At 51.6% G+C, this 13,413-nt stretch overlaps 1 protein-coding gene across 3 annotated transcripts in view; it reads left to right on the top strand.

The window, feature by feature from the left end:
- Positions 1 to 2,546, top strand: part of SYNE3 (spectrin repeat containing nuclear envelope family member 3) — a 104,801-nt gene extending 102,255 nt beyond the window's left edge. For 2 of the 3 annotated variants that reach the window (XM_073895847.1, XM_073895846.1), the window contains exons 18-19: positions 356 to 479; positions 1,716 to 2,546. In XM_073895847.1, the coding sequence (XP_073751948.1) occupies positions 356 to 479; positions 1,716 to 2,059 (468 nt within the window). In that variant the 3' untranslated portion in view covers positions 2,060 to 2,546. The remainder of the gene's footprint in view (positions 1 to 355; positions 480 to 1,715) is intronic. The other variant, XM_025869412.2, reaches the window with a different exon arrangement.
- Positions 2,547 to 13,413: the final 10,867 nt, after the last annotated feature.

The raw sequence follows: 13,413 nt of genomic DNA, 5'->3' as shown, positions 1-13,413 counted from the left end.
TACGCAGCAAGTCTTGCCTTTCGGGGGTCAGGGCGGGGGTCAGTAATGCGGGGGCTATAAAGAAAGAGATTGCATTTAATTAAAGAAACATCTTACAATCATGTTTGTGCTGAAAGGCATGTCCGACCCCGACCAAAGGCCCAGGGGGCCAAACACAAAATGTGTAGTCTGGGTTGCCAGCACACCTCCCCCAAGCTACATTTTCACATGTATCAAAACCCGAGTTTATCCAGGAATGGGGGGAAGTCAGGGAGAGAGCCATTTATTTTATGAGTAATGCATACTGGGCCTAATAACATGATAACGTAATAGTCACAGTTTGCTAGGCACTTATTTCATTTGGTTCTTACAATAGATGTCAGAGGCATTATTGCATCCAACTCCCAAGACTATTTATTGGGTACTGAAGAAGCAACAAAGCCTCAAGGTGAAGACTACAGCAGGGTTGGAGAATGTGGAACAAAATCACCCCGTCAGAGGTACCTAATAGATTTATCTGAATCACTGCCCCCAGAGCTGGGTTAAGAAGGACCCTGAGCCTTGAACTAAGCAAAGAGCTCCGAGATCTCTCAGTGAGGACCAGGGCAGCGGTGGGGGGAGGGGCACATTTGGATTCCTTCTCTTAGCCTAATTTGTCTCGAGGATTGCTCTCCACCGGGGCTTACAAACTCACATGCCTACAGAACCGAGCCAGGAAACGCCAATGAGAGAGGAGACCACGTGTAAAAAATATCATGAAAAAAGGTTTGGGGGGGGGCGTGCTGCCGGTTGTTGCCATGTGGGTGTGGGAGCGTTGGGTGACTGCATCGGACAGTTCTGAGATCACACAAGATTTCAGATTTTAATATTAGAAATTTTTTTTCGTTTTAGTGGCAAGTAGTTTGAATAATTAAAAAGTACCTGTGCAAACTGTGTGTGTGGATGTGTGTATATGTTCGTGTGTGTGTCTTTAGGCTGGATGTGGCCCATGGGCCTTTGCTTTGCACCCTTTAATCTAATCCCTAAGATTTCTTTCAGTTCACAATTCTAAAATTGTGTGTGGGATGCAGATCCAGAGACCGTGCGCATGTGGTATGTTTCTCAGTGGGACCCATAGTTCAAAGCCTGGTCACTCACCCACTGGGCCCGAGAGCAGTTTGAGCACCTACTATGTGCCTATCGGCAGGCTTTAATACACATTGTCTCACTCAAGCTTCACTCACAGTGGCTCTTCTCGTTCTTCATGCAGCTGAAGATACAGGCTTAGAGAGGTCACAGACTTGCCCAAGATTGCACAGCTCACAACCATATCAAAGTTTACTCCTTGGTGATTTTTCAAGCTTTCCGGTTTTGTGGGTAGAAATTCCATGACAATCAGAGAAAAAGACTCCCTGAACACTGATAACTGCATAAAGCTAAGGAGGACTTGAACCCGATGTAGCATCTAGGTCCACTGTGGCATTCCCAGTGTGCAAAAGATTGTAACTAGATCCTCTTCAATGAATAACCCAGTAGGCGTTATCTGGGCTGGGCCGATACCTGACACCCCTTGGCTGCCTTCCAGCCCATAAATTGTCCTCAAGGGCTGCCTGGTTTTGGCTGTTGGTGGAAGGTGGGAGAGGAGAGGTCCTGGAAGGCAGTATCTTTCCCATCTGTTCTGCATTACGATGCTGTTAAATATTTCATGCTCTCCATTGTACCAACAAATAAAAGCAGAACTAATCTCTTTGTTTAAGGTTCCCTGACCGACATTGCTGGTGATTTAGCAACATACTTATTTTCTCACAACTGGAGGAGACTGGTTCTGCGGAAGGTTTGGGAAGAGAATGGCTCTCACCCACGAAGCCAAGTGAGAAGTGTCCTGATGCTGATGCAGAGAGAAGAAACGACAGCTCTGGAGGTGTGGGTAAGAAAGATGCTTTTTAGTTGTCTCAGCCATGGAGATGAGAGCCTGGGAGACAAGACTTTCTGGTGGGTACCCATCCATCCATCCGTCCGTCTATCCATCTACCCATCCATCCATCCATCCATCCTCTGTCCATCCATCTGTCCATCTGCCCATACATCCATCCATCCATGAGTCCATCCATCCATCCATCCATCCATCCATCCATCCATCTCTCTGTCATCCATTCCTCCATCTGTCCATCCATCTGTCCATCCATTCTTTTATCCCCATTGCTGGAAGGCAGGGACAAGCCAAGGCGTGAACGTGCCCTCTAGAAGCTGGAAAAAGCAAGGGCTGAATCCTCTCCTAGAGCCTCCAGAAAGAACACAACCCTGCTGACACCTCGATTTTGCCCCATTTCGGACTTCTTATTAATCTTTTTTTTTTTAAGAATTTTGTTTATTTACTTGAAACACAGAGAGAGAGCACAAGAAGTGGGGAGGGACAGAGGCAGAGGGAGAAGCAGACTCCCTGCTGAGCGGGGAGCCCGATGTGGGCTTGATCCCAGGACCCTGAGATCGTGACCTGAGCCAAAAGCAGAAACTTAACCGACTGAGCCACCCAGGCGCCCCGGACTTCTTATTAATCTTATTAAGATAATAAATCTGTGTTATTTCGAGCCACTGAGTGTGTGGCAGTTTGTTACAGAAGCGACAGGAAACTAACACACCAACCCCTAAGGGTCACTGTGGGCATTAGAAGAGCCAATATTTAAAAGCACTTAGCCCAGTGCCTGGCACATAGGAGGTGCTCAGAACTTGTCATTGCTCTTGCTTCTATCACCACCACTGTTCCGATGCTCTGTGGGGACAGGGAAATAACTAAGGTGTTTTGATTTAAAATGTAATGCATGCCCACTGAAACAAATTTGGTAGACAAAGAAGGTACAACGCTGCTACTTTCTAAAAGGATCCCGGTGAGAGATGGGTTGATTACATTAATTGCCCCGAATCTTCACTCCTCTCTCTGTCCACCCCCCCTTTGGGCAGGTCACTAATCAGGACCCTGCCTGTCTGGGTGGGTTGTCCCCCATGCCTCGGTTCTGGGCTCAGCCAGGTGACTGATTTTGACCGTTGGCTTGGCAGCAAGGGTAACGGTAAAGCAGAGGCCTGGGAGTATTTGTACCTCTGCCTCTCCGAGAGCACATGCCAAGGCTAGCCGGCTGGAGGAGGGGAGTCATGCGACCCAGGACCTGCCACGGCCCCCGTGGACCGCCAGCTGGTGTCGGACCTGTGACCGAGCCGAACCAAAGAGCCGCCCCACTGAGCCCAAATAGCTGACACGCATCTTCACGGGCTAAACACATGATGGTTCCTTCAAGTGGCTGGATTTGGGGACAGTCCGTCATGTAGCATTATTGCTGCGACAGGTAACTGGCGTAGAATAAATATAGCAATCCCTGGACTGGAGGCTCGTGATGTGCTGGGCTCGGTACTAAGTCCTTTGGAGACACCAGTGTTTCTTACGAACACACTCAGGTGAGAATCACCTAGAAGCTTGTCAGAATGTCCCAGCGTCCCAGCATAGTTTCACTTCATCAGGAAAACAGGAGGGGCCCGAGAACCTGCATTGTAACCGTCTCTTCCCTTGACTCTTGGGCACCATCACATCTGGGAACCAGTAACCCTCATTCTCTCATTTCAGCTTTGCTGCTTCCCGGCGAGGCAGAGATCCTCATGCCCATTTTACAGATGAGGAAAGTGAGGCTCAGGGAAATAAGTTTGCTCGTTGTTGCGAGGGGGAGCCACAGCGTGACCCCAAGCATCATGATGGTCAAAGCCGAGCTCTCAGTCAGTCCCCAGATGCTGCCCGCTGTGGTCAGGGCTGGGCCCACGAAGCTTCACCTTCTGCCTGATATTCTGGGGGCCACCACTGCCACCCCCCAGCCGCCGCTGGTCCATGATGTTCTGGGCCCACCTGAAGCTGGGCCTGTTCCAGGCAGAGGTGAGAAGTGTCAGGGAAACATGAAGTCAGCGTTCTTTACTAAAATGGAAATTGTTGTTAAATAAGAGCATAAATATTGAATTACCCACCGAGACTCCCCTTTGCATAACAACTTCGAGTCCAGATTCAATAGGAAGCAGCCTTAAAGTAAACACAGGCTTAACGTCCCACGCCTCCCAGCTGAAGTGGCCGCACGCGGTGCTCCCCGGTGACGTGCGTGGCCGCTCCCCGTCCACGGCCTCGGACACCACGAACAGCTCCGTCGTGAAGAATCTCACCTCTTTGCTGTGAGGCACCCTTCAAGGATGGCCCCACGGCCTGGGGTGCGTGGTGACAGTGGCACCGTGGGTGGCTTCTCGTGTCTCCCCAAACAGCGAGTTTCAGGGGACATGTGGAGCTGTCTCTGCATGACTCACACCCCTTCGCCTAGATTTTTCCCTCTTTTACATTCAAAGCAGGAACAACGCAGCTGTCCCGTGTCACCCCCCCTCTGGTGGGGCATGAAGGCCACACCCCGCCACCCTCCGAGACTTTTCCGGCTGGGGCCCTAGCCGTCCCCCTTCTCTGGGGGGTCCTCCTGCCCATGAAATGGTCAGTGGCCATAGATCACGTCTCGGGAAAGCTCCCCAGCAGGTAGCATGTCGTCACCTCCTCTGAGATCTGTTTAAGGGGGCCCTCCGCTTCAGGGCGCCAGACTCAGTCTCCATCCGAACCCTTTAAAGATGACATCGGCAGAACCTCGGAACAAATCCTGGGGACGTCCCTTCAGCTGAAATGGCCCAGCATCTGAAAGGCCTGCAGGTTCCTGGGGACAGCGGGAGTGTGGGGGCAGGGCAGAGGCGGACAAGACCTGGAGGTGGGGGGAGGGGAAGCCAATGGCTGGGTCATGAACAGGGAAATGACATGAGTGACACGAGGGGTGGTCACACGGGCTGGTTCTCACATGGCGCTCACCATATGTCGGGTGTGCGCTAGCCCCTACGTGTAACCGCCGCACCCACTCCCGTGAGGCGAGGACAATTACTTCTCCCATTACACAGATGAGGAAACTGAGGCCACCTGGGTCCCCACCCATTTCTAAAAGCCAGATCTTCCAGCCTTTTGGTATTTTCGAGGGGTGCCCCCTACCTCTGTCATATACTTCTTCCGCAGTGCCTCTTGGGAATGTTAGCCAGGATTGACTGGGGTTGTTTGCCCCCAAAGACCCTCGCAGGCGTGGGGCCCACTGAGGAGGGCCAATTGTTCCAGTAACTGGATCTTTGCGTCTGCCCCCAATCCCAAGCCCTTCGGCCTCCAGCCCCCACTAAGCCTCAGCCAGAGACAACTCAGCCCCACTGCCCCAGAGACATCTGGTGATGTCTGCAGACATTTTCAGGTGTCACAGCTGGGAAGGGGATGTGCACTAGCATCTAGTGGGTGGAGGCCAGGGATGCCGCTGAGCTCCCCACAACGCGCAGGACGGAGCCCACAAAGAGCAATCAGCCCTGAATGCCAACAGTGCCAAGAGCAGGGAACTCTGCTCTGTCCGCAGGTCCTGCCTGACTTGCATCCGGCCCCTCATACGAGGGCCTTGCTTCTGAATGCCCCTCACTTTGATTAGGCCCTTGAGAACTCATTCCCGCCCCCACAGAAGCCTACATCCCACCTTTGGGCATCCGTGGTTCTCTGTTGATCCTGATTACGTGCCTGAGGGGCCACCTGCTTCCTGCCACCATTACCACAGGCCACCAACCACGTGGCCCTCGTCCCACCACCACGGCGGGTCCGCCCCGCCCACCTGCCTGCCCACCGTGCCAACCTTACCCCTTGGGCCTGACGACACCCAGGTCTTGGCCAAGACCAACTACCGTCGTTCTGCCAAGACACAAAAACAGACCCCCCACCGAGACAGGGTCTTCTTGCCCCCCAGGACAGTGTCCAGCTCAGGCCCACAACCGCCCACCCTGCTTTCTGCTGCAGCCATTCAAGTCCCAGGAGCCCGGAGGCCCCGTTCCCTGGGGCTCCAGTGCGGAGGCGAGCCTGGAAGTGGAATGAAAAGACTTGGTGACCCGTACCTAAAAATAAAAATATTATTCAATTGTCATGTCTGACAGACAGAGTGCCTGACGCAGAAAGCAAACCCATGGCAACCGGATACACACACTGGAAACCTTTCCACGCGGGTGGATTAGAACAGATCTCAGTTGGGCCTTCTGGAAACCAGAATGAACAGGCGTCTTTGTAGCTCTGTGGTTTCTGGGCTCGGATGGGGTGGGGGGGCTATGGGTGTGTGCGAAGGAGAAGGGCAATGCCCCCCCCCCCCGGCTTCCACTGCCTCCTTGGGATGTCCCCTGCTCTTGGGGGGAAGGCAGCTTTGGAAAAATGAATGAGGGTAAATATGAATGCCCCTTTTACCTCCCCAATTAACGAGATCCTCTCTCCTTTGGTACCCACGGGAAGATGTGGGCTCTGGGCTAGACAGACCGAATTATCCCTTTCCTCCCCCAAATACTTTCCTGCCTTTAGGTCTTGCTTCTGCTCTATGCCTCGTCCAAACCATCCTTCCCTGTCGCCTCTGCACAACTAAATCTGACCAATCCTTCTGGCGCAGCTAAAATGTCACTTCCTCCGGGAAGGATTTCCAGATATTTTTCCCATCCGCCAGCCCTACCCCAACCATCTGCAGGCAGCAGTGGTCTCTGTCTGCCTGGGCTTCTCATGGCACTTTGTCAACGCTTCTATGGTGCCCCTTAACTTAGCCCCTGGAGCCATGAGCGAGGTAGACATGAAGTCAGGCAAACCAGCTCAGAACCCAACTCTGTTCCTAAGGAGTTGTGTGCCTTTGAGCATTTCACCTCACCCCACCTTAAAGTCCTCACCTGTAAAATGGACCCGAGGGGCCTACCTTCTAGGGCTGTTGGGATTTTGAAATGGCAAAATGTAAGGCCTGGCCTGCACAAAATAGCCTCCTGAAAATGCCCGTCGTCATGACCAGCACCTTCAGGCAAGAGAGTGTGAGCTCTGGATTTGAGGCTGGCTTCACTGCCCAATAGGTGTTAGGTTTTGAATGGTGCCCCCCCCCCAAAGATATATTTGAAGTCCCCATCTGAGGATTAGGTGTCTTAGAAGGCGACCTTATTTGGAGAGAGCGTCGCAGCAGATGTCATTAGTTAAGGTGAGGTCACATTGGAGTAGGTTGGGCCCCAATCCAATATGCCTATAGTCCTTACAAGCTGTTGTGAAGACACACAGCCAAACAGCCACGTGACCACAGAGGCAGAGGCTCGACCAAGCATCTACAAGGTAAGGGGGCGCCTGCCTGGCTCAGTGGGCTATGCGTCTGCCTTCAGCTCAGGTCATGATCCCGGGGTCTTGGGATCAAGCTCCGCATCGGGCTCCCTGCTCAGCGGGGAGTCTGCTTCTCCCTCTCCCTCTGCCCCTCCCCCCACTTGTTCTCTCTCTCTCTCTCTCTCTCTCTCTCTCGCTCACTCACCCTCTTTCTCACATAAATAAATAAAATCTTACAAGATAAGGAATGCCAATGATCTCTTCCAGCAACAGCCAGAAGCTTGGAGAGAAGCTCTGAGTGGATTCTCCCTCACAGCCCTCCGGAGAAACTAGACCTGCCGAATCCTTGATTTTGGATTGCTGGCCTTCTGAAGTCTACAGGAATGTATTTCCATTTCTTTAAGCAATCTAGTTTGTGGTGTGGGTGGTAGCAGCCCTGGGAAACTCAAACATCCAGCACTCCCCTCTCTCAGCCTTGGTTCCTCCACCCTAACCTGGGGCTCAGGGCGGGTAAGAGTTGGGAAAGCTCTGGGCACCTGGTAAGGGCTGGATTCATATTTGCAGAATCTGACCCTCAACCACCTTCAGAAAAAAAGCAAACAGAGGTGGGGAGATATGCCTATTCCCAGGCCAGCCCAAGGGGGGGCCACATGCGTGAAAAATCCAGTCGGCAACGTCTGCTCGTGTGTCCGGGCATGTTTATACTCCAGCAGCTTTCATGGAGGTGGGCAAGGTTCTAGAACACTCACCGGACAGTAAGTTAGAAAAAGAACCTGCCGAAGCAAGTACCAATAGAATTTAAAACTGGCGCAGCTGAACAAATATGTCAGAGAAGGCCCGGAGTCCCACCGTCCCACACCCCCAGACCAGGCGGCGAGGAGGTCATCCGCTGTTGTTATTTGCCCTGCATGCCTTCCCATTGCTTCTTAAAATAGGTCCTTCCTTCTTTGAACTGCTCTGCCCTCCATCCCTGTGCCTCTAGTGCACCTGCCAATCCGGTACCGTGGCCAAGGGGGTGGTCCCGTGACCCAGGCCTGGTCAATATGGCCAATATGGCCTCCCCATCTCATGGCCATAGTAAGGTAATCATCCAGGCAATGCGGGTGACTGAACAGGACCAATCCCCTTCTGGGACTCTCAATATGGAGGGTGGGAAAGAGAAGGTCTATCTTCAAGGTGGCTGAACTGGGATGACAGATGCCTGGAATCTCTCCGGCTGTGACATTTTGTCCCCTTACTGCATGGAGAAAATCACCTACAGCAGGAAAAACTAGCTCTACACACAGAGGACAGCAGAAGAGCACATTGATGTGTGTGTGTGTGTGTGTGACAGACAAAGGGAAACTGAGGCCTAGTGATACTATTTTAGTCCTTGGGCCAGCCTCATTCATGAACTTCCTGGTTACATCGGTCAATAAATCCTCATTTTTACTTTAACCGGTTTGATAGGAGATTCTGACATCCACAGTGAGAAAGTCCTGCTCAACACAGGAGGGCTGGTGGACATAAAGATCAAACAGGGAAACCTCTCTCGAGAGCAGGCCAGGGCTCTGGAGAGGTCCCAACGAAGAGTGATTGCGTGCCCCACAGAGGGCCTTGCCTGGAGGGCTGTTCGGTTGGAGGGCTTTTCAGGAATGCCTGTCTAGCTATCCATTTGAAGCCTCAAATCCCCACTCTGGACACCCTTCCCAGAACTATCACCTTCCCCTCCCATGCTGGGCTTTTGCCCACACTGCCATCTTGGGTAATGTGGAGTAGAAAATGCTGGTTGATTTGCTTTCTGGAGACAGACCCAGAGCACAGCGGGAGGGATTGGCCCCACACTAGAGGAGTCATGCCTTTTCTGCTAAGACAGATGTGAGGGAGAAACAAGGACCACTAGTGCACATGGGCTGTAGGTGTGCAGAGACCAGGAGCTTCTGTCTGTGTCAACGTGACTGAGACACGGGGTGCCCTAATATTCTGGGTGTGTCTGTGAGGGTGTTTCTGGATGAGGTTAACATTTGAATCAGTAGAATGAGCCAAGCAGATCAGCTTCCGGAATGTGGTGGGCCTCCTCTAGTTAGTTGAGCTGAAAAGAGCAAAACGACTGAGTAAGGAGGGATTCCACCTGCCCGCCTGCTTGAGTTGGGACATCGGTCTTCTGCCCTCCCGCTGGAACTGACACCAGGCCCTCCTGGGTCCCTGGCCTTCGGACTCGGACAGGAATGACAGCACCAGCTCTCCTGGGTCTCCTGCTCACCCGCTGCAGACCTCGGGACTGCTCAACCCCGTCCATAACTGCGTGAGCACGTTCTTTGTAACAAATCTCATTCTCGCTACGTATCTATGTTCTCCTGGTTCTGTTTCTCCAGACAGTCACTGAGAGGGCGGGGCCCAGGTGCTATGGAGACCACAGGGGTTCAGGGGCATCGACCACCCTGCAACAGCCCTCAGCAGCCTGGGGAGGGGTGAAGAAGACAGCCACGTTGTGGCCCAAATGCCTTGCAGCCAGCTGACCTTGGGCTGGTTTCTTCACTGTTCGGAGTCTCAGTGGTTTTATCTGCACGGCGGGGCAGGAGAGGTGAATAGGGAAGGCCCCTCTGGCTCTGGGTCCAGTCGAGACCTGAATAACACAAAGGTGTGTGTGTCCTGAACCTTGGGGTTGGGGCCTGGGGAGGGCCAGGCAGCTGCGCCGAGACCCCAGGGTGGTCCCTCGGTGGACCTGGGTCCCCAGCTCCGCCAGGCGCACAGCCTCCCCTCACCCGAGTCTCTGTCCGACTGTGCCCTTGTCCCAGAGGCCTTCCTGACCACCCTTCTCACATAGCACTCCCCTACCCTCATCCCACGGCAGAGCCCCAGGCTTTACTCGGTCCGTGGGGTTTCTCTTTAGGCTTATGGCGCCTTTGACCTGCAGGTTCGCCTATCTTCCCGCCAGATTGTAAGCCCCGGGAGGATGGGGACTTCGGTCTGTCCACTGAGTGCCCAGCGCCTTGTCCAGTGCCTGGCATGTGCCGGGCCCCAGGCTTTGTTCCCAGGGAGGCTGGCGGGGGGTGGCGTGGGGCCCTGTGGGCTGCCGGAAGGGTTGAGGTGTCCCACACTCTGGGCCTGAGCCATGAGAGGGGTTTGAGCAGGGTGCACCTGATGGGTTTTATGCTCTGACAAGGCGCCTCCCTCTGTTGTTGGGGAAGGTTGCAGGGCCAAGAGGAGAAGCAGAAGGGAGCTGTTAGGGGTCCAGGCCAGAGAGGATTGAGGGCAAGCTTCGACTCTGAATGCATAAGAGGTAGACTCGCAGCTTAAGGGGAGACTGGGGCACCCGCAAACACTGTTTCTATAGCAGCCTCCCTCCCAGCATGCACACGGGCCCAGGGCACAGCTGGGCTCCCCTGGCGGGAGGCAGCGCACTCAGGGGAAGCCAAGAAAATGTGAGAGGTGCAGGGTGGGGAAAGGGAGCTCTGCCCCCACAAGCCCAGAGCTAAGGACAGAGGCAGGTGGAGAGAGAAGTGGGTTTTCAGGGTGCAAACGGAAGCCTACTCCTGGACAATTTAAAACAGCAGGTCTCTCTCTCTGCCTTTTGCTACAGAGCCATCCATGCTTAGTGCCAGATAATGCCTCTTTCCCTGTGCCGCCCCAACCTTTGATTTATTTTAATCATATTCATTTTAATCATACTTATTTTAATCATATGAGAACTATTGGATTGTTCAGATTCCTTCAAGCCAGAGACAAGTAAGATTTTCACTTGTCCCCCAGCACTTTTGTGCACAGCTGAGACTAGAGATGAGGCTGGTGGTCCCCATGCCCACGCTTTTCCTAGGTGGGGGCCACGGACTCAAATGCCCCAGCCCAAGCACTGTCTTCACCGTGTTTGACCTCGGACAACCCTTGGGAGCCCTCATTCGCTCACCTGTACCTCCCTGGGGTTGCCATGAGGACTGGCAGGAGCTCCACCAGGTCCAGGGAAAGTGACCAGTAAATGTTAGTTTCCTCCCCCGTTCGGTCTGCCTTTAAAAGCCGGGACCGGGGGTGCCGGGGTGGCTCAGTCGGTTAAGCGTCTGCCTTCAGCTCAGGTCATGATCCCGGGGTCCTGGGATCCAGCCTTGTGTCAGGTTCCCTGCTCAGCGGGGAGTCTGCTTCTTCCTCTGCCTCTGCCCCTCCCCCCCGCCGCCTTCTTCCCCTGCCCGTGCTCTCTCTCTCTCAAATGAATGAATAAAAAATCTTTAAAAAAAAAAAAATAAAAGCTGGGACTGCCTTGGCACAGCCTGGTGCCTGGCACACAGAGATGGAGCTGAACAGCACTTGGTGAATTGCAATCAACTCGGGGAGACAAACCTCCCAGAGAACACAATTTTAAAAACTCATACTATTTTGGAGTCTCCTGCTTCCCTAATTTTAGGGAAACCAAGATATTGAACTTTGATGACACTCCCGTCTTCCCCAAAGGCTGTAAATTCTGCCAACGAGTTCTCAGATAATAAATGTTTTGCTCGTGGAATTTTCAGATTCTCTTGAACAATAAAAGTGACCCTTTGGCCTCAATTATCACATTTTATGACAGAGTCAGACCTCAATGGTGGGCCAGTCCGGAGGTCACAGAAACATCTGTGCAAAAGCAGAAGATAATGCCCACTCCAGATGAAGGCTGCAAGCTGGAAGGTTCCGTGCAATATAAAATCCCAACTCGACTCCCACCATGGATACACTTCCTTAGAAACTCAAATCTGATTTGGGCACCAGAGGGGAAAATTAAAACCAGAAACTGAGACGCAAATGCCATATTTTGCTTCATTTTGTTTGTTTGTTTGGTATGTGCATTTTAAAAGAGAGAGACCCAAATATCTTCCTGTTCGGATTTTACTCTCAACAAGGTTAAACTCCCTGTGTCATTGTTCTCAGTGACAGATACTGTGACTTCAGAGGCTTGGAGATATTTTTATTGATGTTATGAGCAGGAGAAGAGAACTGGAATTCCCCTGAGCACACACACACACTGTTTGTCTTGTCTGTTGCTAGATCCCAGCCCCTGGCACAAGGCCTGTCCATAACAGATGCTCACCCAGTATGAATGAAGCCATGATCACAACCATCCTAATCAGTTTGGCAAACATTTTAGAGTCACGATGCACTTTGCATCCCATGTCAATAGAAAGCCTGGAACAGCTCAAGTCCTGTACATGTGGGCTTCAGAATGGACATTTGCCTAAAAGACGGTGCTTAGACCACCCCCCCCCAATCTCCTGTGAGAGCCAAGCTAAGTTCCACTAGCCCCATAGCTAGGCGGAAGCTGCCTCCCTGGTTGGAGGGCTAGTTGCCTTCTCATTTCTCATGTAAGGAATGTCACGCAGTGACACGGGCGCCTTCAATGTATTCCTTGTCGATTACATCTGCAGGCATCTCACCTGCAGAAATGTCTATGAATTTCCTAGGAAGAATTTCAAAGTCAGGGGTCTATACATTTCTAGCTGTGTATTAGAAAGAGCACAGGACTATTAGAAGGGGAATTAAATCTGAGTAATACTGGAACAAAGGAGGAACAGTCAGGACACTTGGACTGTCGAACACGTTAAGTATTGCATGAAAACAGCAGAAGAAGGAGCTCTGTGAAGTCAGAGTTATCTGAACCAAAACTCCTGGAAAAAATTCAAGAAAACTACCTGAACGTTCAAACATTATCAGGGACTACCCTATACTGAGTTATTATAAGAAAAAAGAGAGGGGCACCTGGATGACTCAGTTAAGCATCTGCCTTTGGCTCAGGTCATGATCCCAGGATCCTAGGATCAAGCCCCACATTGGGCTCCCTGCTTGGTGGGGAATCTGCTTCTCCCTTTCCCCCCTCTGCCACTCCCCCTGCTTGTGCATCTCTCTGTGTCTCTCTGCCAAATAAATAAGTAAAATCTTAAAAAAAGAAATAACTTTTAAAAAATAAGAAAGAAGAGACTAAGGAGGAGAATCATAAACCCACTGACAACCAGGCATACCAGAAAGACACGCTCATAAAAATAGATCAAATGGAAACATACTATTTTTTAAAAAGCCAAAAGGCACTAATAATATGATACAAGGCACACGAAAACATATAAAGAGTATCCCCAAAACCAAAAATATGATGAGACAGAACTCAAGAATTGGAAATAGAAGAGAAAAATCATTTTAGAAATGAGGACAGAACTAGAAGAAACAATTGCAAACAGCAGCACAGAAAATGCCTGGAGAGAAATAAAAGATAAAAAACAGATACATTTTTAAAAATAAAAAGAGACAAAAAAGACACAAGAGAGAAAGAGACAAAAAAG

The sequence above is a fragment of the Callorhinus ursinus genome, unplaced genomic scaffold, assembly GCF_003265705.2.
Source record: "Callorhinus ursinus isolate GAN/ISIS: 27379988/994484 unplaced genomic scaffold, GSC_fseal_2.0 scaffold8, whole genome shotgun sequence".
In the NCBI taxonomy this organism is placed as follows: domain Eukaryota; kingdom Metazoa; phylum Chordata; class Mammalia; order Carnivora; family Otariidae; genus Callorhinus; species Callorhinus ursinus.
This window is presented reverse-complemented; position numbering and strand designations above follow the sequence as displayed.